The sequence below is a fragment of the Ciona intestinalis genome, chromosome 11 (genome assembly GCF_000224145.3).
Source record: "Ciona intestinalis chromosome 11, KH, whole genome shotgun sequence".
Classification (NCBI taxonomy): Eukaryota; Metazoa; Chordata; class Ascidiacea; order Phlebobranchia; family Cionidae; genus Ciona; species Ciona intestinalis.
In genome coordinates, this window is record NC_020176.2 from 2676999 (window position 1) to 2683494 (window position 6496).

Here is a 6496-nt window from a genome sequence, read left to right on the forward strand (position 1 = left end):
AAATATGCTCCAGGCCTACTTCCAACTTTAAAATAACACTAAACAACAAATATGCTCCAGGCCTACTTCCAACTTTATAATTACACTAAACAACTAATATGCTCCAGGCCTACCTCCAACTTTAAAATAACACTAAACAATTTAATAACACTAAACAACAAATATTCTCCAGGCCTACTTCCAACTTTAAAATAACACTAAACAATTTAATAACACTAAACAACAAATATGCTCCAGGCCTACCTCCAACTTTAAAATAACACTAAACAATTTAATAACACTAAACAACAAATATGCTCCAGGCCTACCTCCAACTTTTAAATACTAAACAACAAATATGCTCCAGGCCTACTTCCAACTTTAAAATAACACTAAACAACAAATAACTCCAGGCCTATGCTCCAGACCTACCATAACACTTAAATAACACTATACAACAAATATGCTCCAGGCCTACTTAACACTAACTTTAAAATAACACTAAACAACAAATATGCTCCAGGCCTACTTCCAACTTTAAAATAAACAAACAACATATGCTCCAGGCCTACTTCCAACTTTAAAATAACACTAAACAACAAATAACACGAAACAACAAATATGCTCCAGGCCTACCTAAACTATTTAAATAACACTAAACAACAAATATGCTCCAGGCCTACTTAACACTAACTTTAAAATAACACTAAACAACAAATATGCTCCAGGCCTACTTCCAACTTTAAACATAAACAACAAATATGCTCCAGGCCTACCTCCAACTTTAAAATAACACTAAACAATTTAATAACACGAAACAACAAATATGCTCCAGGCCTACCTCAAACTTTTAAATAACACTAAACAACAAATATGCTCCAGGCCTACTTCCAACTTTAAAATAACACTAAACAACAAATATGCTCCAGGCCTACTTCCAACTTTAAAATAACACTAAACAACAAATATGCTCCAGGCCTACCTCCAACTTTAAAATAACACTAAACAATTTAATAACACTAAACAACAAATATGCTCCAGGCCTACTTCCAACTTTAAAATAACACTAAACAACAAATATGCTCCAGGCCTACTTCCAACTTTAAAATAACACTAAACAACAAATATGCTCCAGGCCTACCTCAAACTTTTAAATAACACTAAACAATTTAATAACACGAAACAACAAATATGCTCCAGGCCTACCTCAAACTTTAAAATAACACGAAACAACAAATATGCTCCAGGCCTACCTCAAACTTTTAAATAACACCAAACAGTTAAATAAAATTGTGCAATAACATCGACACGCTCGACGACCTCATAGAAATATCTAACTACGTCATACTAAGGGGATTTTCGGAAAGCTTCCAGCCTGAGCGTTAAAGCATTAACCAAATTTGCTGGCCTTTCCAGTTTTTTTTGAAATATTCTGTAGGCAGAAGCGTTAGACTAGACATGGATGAAAATGATCTGCCGTACTTGGCCGAGTATGCAAAAAGCAGTCGAGCATCGTGCAAATTATGTATGAGCCACATTGAAAAAGATTCGCTGCGAATTGCATTGATGGTACAGTCTCGTCATTTTGACGGAAAGGTATGTAGCTTATATTACGCATGTTATAACTGGGCAGTGTAGTTTGTTATTTACCAAGAGGTCTTGTGTATGCACCTTAATTAACGACAAGAAACAATAAAATATCATAAAAAGTAATATATATAAGTTTTATATTGTAAAAGTAAACCGTGTACATGGAACATTTTTTCAATAATTGATTTTACATGTGTAGTTACAATAATTCGATGTCTATATCATAACTAGTTCCTAAAACAAAGTGGTGGCAAATTTAGAGCTAGACCCTTGCAACAAAAAAATAAATTTTAGAGTTGCAACCCTGCACTTCAAAACTTTTTATTCCAGCAACCGAACTGGCACCATTATACATGTTTCTTTGGGCGTTGTCGCCCAAAATTTGTCGATGAGATCTCAAAGTTTCACAATCTACGTTGGGATGACCAGGAAAAGATTCGTGCGCAAATTGAGAGAGGCGGGGGCGGAGGACCCTCGAAAAAGTCCTCCAAGAAAACTCTACAGGATTTTGTTGTGCAGTATGCTCTCTCTAACAGGAGCACTTGCAAAAAGTGCGAAGAAAAAATTGAAAAAGTGAGAGTTGTTTTTTATCGTAACAACTCTTTTTTTATTATTTTACAAAATAAACTGAAAAACATTAAATCTGAAAATGTATAGTCTGGCAATTTTAACTAAATGGTAAGAGATTTGTAATAAACTTTCGCAAGACATTTCACCATTTAGGACGAAATCCGAATCTCACACAAAGAAATCGATCCAGAGAAGCCGCAAGTGGGTTTGATTGACAGGTGGCACCATGTTGGTTGTTTCATTAAATCTCGGAAAGATTTGGGTTGGATTGATGGCCAGTTTACCTCAGATATGCTAAAGGGGTTCAAAGGTTTGGATTCAGAAGACAGAGCAACAATTTCGAAACATCTTGATAAAAAAAAGTAGGAATTCATTTTGTTAAATATGTAGTAGGAAGAAAAGTCGATCAATCAATAAGAATTAATAAATCCTATCCCAAACCAAAATCTATTAATTTGCAAAAGCGCAAGTATATATTTGAAATTAGAGAGTAGTAAATCATATTGGACTTTCGCGCCGCTGTTTTTAATAGGTAGTTTTATTTACTTCTGTGTTTAGTTAAGTTTAATTTCTTGTATTTTTATTAGGTTTTTTAGTCACAAAGAAATATCACCTTATTTCCAATAAATTGCTCTGATTGTGGGCCGTGTATGATGATAAAACAAGTTATATTCAAAGGTAAATTTATAATTTGCCTCATTTAGAAAAGGTAAAAAGAAAACGAAGATCGTCAAAGAAGAAGAAGAGAATGATGAGAACTTGGATGCGATGAACAAGTTGCTGCGAGATCAGAGCGCAAAGTTGTGGAAGATGATTGATCATCTAAAAAACATGGATTTAAAGAAGAAAGAATTAGTCGAGATTTTGGAGGAAAACTCTCAGAAGGTTCCTAAGGGTTTGGACAAAGTTAGTATGTTATTGTTGTGTGCTAGCATGGTCATTAAACTTTTGAAGAAACAGGGGAAGCAGGAATATTTGGATATTTATTGTAAAACATATTTTTTTCAGAAAATGTTAGAGTAAGCCTGCCCGACAAGGTTTGGCGCATGTGCTTGTTGTGTCTAGTACAGTTAGATTTAAAATGTTCAAGATGCCCTAGAAAAAAAATACTTTTGAAGTTTTTTGTATACATATATATATATATATATGGTTTGTTTATTATTTTTTACAATTTATAAATATTTTTTTAATAATTTATATATCAGACTATCAGTTTCATATTTTTAATGAATTAAACAACTCCAGATATTCGAGCGAGTAGCAGATGGGATGTTATTTGGTCGTCTGCCACTTTGTACATTATGCGGGGACGGACAGCTCGTTGCCAGTTCTCGTGGTTTTTATCAATGTGTTGGAAATATATCAGGATGGACGAGTTGTACGAACACAACGTTGGATGTGAAAAGGTCACCGTGGATTATTCCTCAAGACTTACATGAAGACTTTCCGTACCTGTAAGTAATTTGAACTCTCTTTTAAACTTTCTTTTTCAACTTCCGATTTCTCTTTTACGACACTTCTAAATGTTATTAATTATCAATAGAAAAATTAAAGCCTGAGCTTTTTTTAATATTACTCAGGAAAATTTTGCAGGCCGCTGACAGGTTAAAAACTCTGTTAATTTTAAGGATTTTAATTTGTAACTATTCAATTTTACTTGCAGGAAAAAATACAAATATAAACCAACGGTTCGTATTTTTCCGCCAAGGTAAGTTATCAAATTTTGATTATGGTGCAGATTATGGTGCGTGTCTGAGACTGTTAGTGTGATATTTTAATGCGTTTCTGCATATATACCTGTAACAGAATTTAGTAAAACTTCTGATAATCTGACATTGGGCACGGACTCTATCGAATCGTCCATTGTGCAGATTCAGAACACGCATATGCCGCAAGCCTACCACCCCAATTGACTTTTTATTTTAAACTCCTTTTTCTTTTAGACCCAAACCCAAACCTCTGAAAGACAAAAAAGTTGTTATAATTGGAAAACTTTCAAAACCAAGAGATGAACTGAAACAATTAGTTGAAAACCTTGGAGGTTCTGTTACAACATCGCTTAACAAAGCTTACTGTTGTGTAACAAATCAAGGTGAGAATGTCCAGGTAACTTTTTTAGACAACATAGCCCTATTTTCATACCGCTAGTGTTGTTTTCGTTACGTTAGCATTAAAGCCATTAACGTCACAATCGAATCAGCATTATTACTATTTAATGTCACATGGTATATTGCTCAACAATAATAACTTCCAGTATAGTTTACAGTTGTTGTGTAAAGCGTATTGTATATGTTTCTTCCACCTAGCATTCTATTCGCAGTGACTTTGGTCAATCGTTAGCTCGGTATAATAAACAAGCTTTACACTGAACTAAAAATAGGTTTATGTTTTATTCTTTATATTGCTTTCAAATTTTCTGAATATTTAAAAACACCTTTCACTTTCTAGGCATTTTATTGTTTTTGGGGTCAAACCAATTTATATTCCCATTTTTTTGCAGTGTGATTTCCTACTCGACCCCCTTATAAATATTAAGCGCTATATGCGCATGCGCCATATCCTTTTCTTACACCCATAGTCGTCAAACATTAGGAACCTCATTGCTTAATGTGGTGAATGTAAAATAGACCTCTGCTTGTTTGTATAGACAATTAATGGCACAGTAAAGAACGTTTCAAAAATAATAAAGCTTCCCTAACATTACACCCATGCGCCACTACTAATTCTAACTAATACCCAAACTCTCTTTTTCAGCTGAAGTGGAAACTACAAATAAAAGAATAAAATCTGCCGAAATCCAAGATGTTTTCTGCGTTTCCGAAGAGTTTTTAGATTGTTGCAAAGATTTGTCCACCCCTCTCAACTCCTTGCTTCCATTTCTTAAGAAATATTCTTTATGTCCCTGGGGGTCCGAGGTAATTGTAGCTATTTTTTCTCGGAATACGGTAAAAGACACCATTATCTCTTTCTGACTAGTGAATATATTTAGTTATATAAATACATTGTTTATTTGTTGTGTACCTTGATGATGTCTTAATGTATAGCAGAGAAAATGATTGTTAGATAAAATTGTTTTTTTACCAGCGATCTATTTTTATATATTATATTGTTGTATATAAAAATAAAAATAAATTTATTTGCAGAGACTTAACAATGCTGCTTTGAAGCGATCTATGGCAGAAGAAAGCAGTAAGTTTGTTAATATTATCTAATATCTACTGTTAATAATTTCTTATAAAAAGCGTGGAAGCTTGTACATTTAACAATATAAAAAAACCATGTGAATAAAAATACTTGTCACCCTTTAAGGGTAGACCAAACAACTTGATCATAATTTCTCGGTGCTTATTTTTACAGTTTTTTATTAAAATCTTTTGTGAAATTATGTTTCAGGAAGTCTTTCAACAAAGAAACAAAAACTTGTCGTGAAATCTGGAGCTGCTGTTGACCCAGAGTCCAATCTTGAGGTTTGTTTTAAATATGATTCATGTATTCGCTAGGATGCTGGTCGCTGGTGTCATGTTTTATAATTTTGGACAATTCTTACACTCTCTTTTTTACAATAGTCGTCAGACATAGGAAACCTTATTGTTTAACGTGGTGAATGTAATATATTTTGGCTTTGCTCGTTTAGAGACTTAACAGCAGGGTAAAAGCTTGGGTGACATTATTAAAATGTAGTTACACAGATAGTTGTCAAACATAGTGAACCTCATTGATTAATAGTGCCATTGCAATATATTTTAGTTTTGTTCTTTGTGCAGGCACCTAACACCAGGGTAAAACTAGATTAGGTGTAAAACTTGGGTGCTATAACATCACATTTTTCTGCTTATTTTTTTCCTGACATTTTTCTCAATAATTTTTGTGTGACTTATACACAGGATGAAACTGAGGTGTTACAACATGATGGTCGTTCATACACGGCTACATTAGCCATGGTAGATATGAAGTCTGGAACAAATTCCTATTACAAGCTTCAGTTGCTTGCAGATACTTCTGGAAGAAGGTGAGATTTTGGGGTGTGTGTTAAGGTGCGGAGGTGTGTATTTCAAGGGGTTGGGTAAAAGTCTTGTGGCGTGTTTAGTTCAACAATTAAAAAAGTTTTGTAAAAGTTGATTTCAATTAGTGGGTTTTGGGACATTTCAAATTTTGTTACTGGTCTATAAAATTGGTAAATTGCTAGTGAGCATTGTAATTAACATTTCCATTACCTTAATTAAATAGGCTTGTGTTCTATTTTTAAACATTTAGAAGTTAGTCTGATTATAAAATGGTTCTCTGTATTTTTTGGACTCTTAGTTTACAGTTTAAAAACAACTTAAAAAAAACATTTGTGTGAAAATAAAAAAATATA

The 6496-nt window shown here is 33.4% G+C and overlaps 1 protein-coding gene across 2 annotated transcripts in view; it reads left to right on the plus strand.

The window, feature by feature from the left end:
• zf(parp)-3 (Zn-finger (NAD(+) ADP-ribosyltransferase)-3) overlaps nt 1-6496 on the plus strand; it is a 14863-nt gene that overhangs the window by 1435 nt on the left and 6932 nt on the right. The window contains exons 2-12 of one of the 2 annotated variants that reach the window (XM_026836558.1): nt 1386-1575; nt 1900-2142; nt 2293-2501; nt 2844-3045; nt 3385-3593; nt 3803-3847; nt 4083-4231; nt 4894-5054; nt 5283-5328; nt 5533-5606; nt 6024-6148. In XM_026836558.1, coding sequence (XP_026692359.1) covers nt 1438-1575; nt 1900-2142; nt 2293-2501; nt 2844-3045; nt 3385-3593; nt 3803-3847; nt 4083-4231; nt 4894-5054; nt 5283-5328; nt 5533-5606; nt 6024-6148 — 1601 coding nt within the window. In that variant the 5' untranslated portion in view covers nt 1386-1437. Of the gene's footprint in view, nt 1-1385; nt 1576-1899; nt 2143-2292; nt 2502-2843; nt 3046-3384; nt 3594-3802; nt 3848-4082; nt 4232-4893; nt 5055-5282; nt 5329-5532; nt 5607-6023; nt 6149-6496 lie in introns of those variants that run through there. The other variant, XM_026836559.1, reaches the window with a different exon arrangement.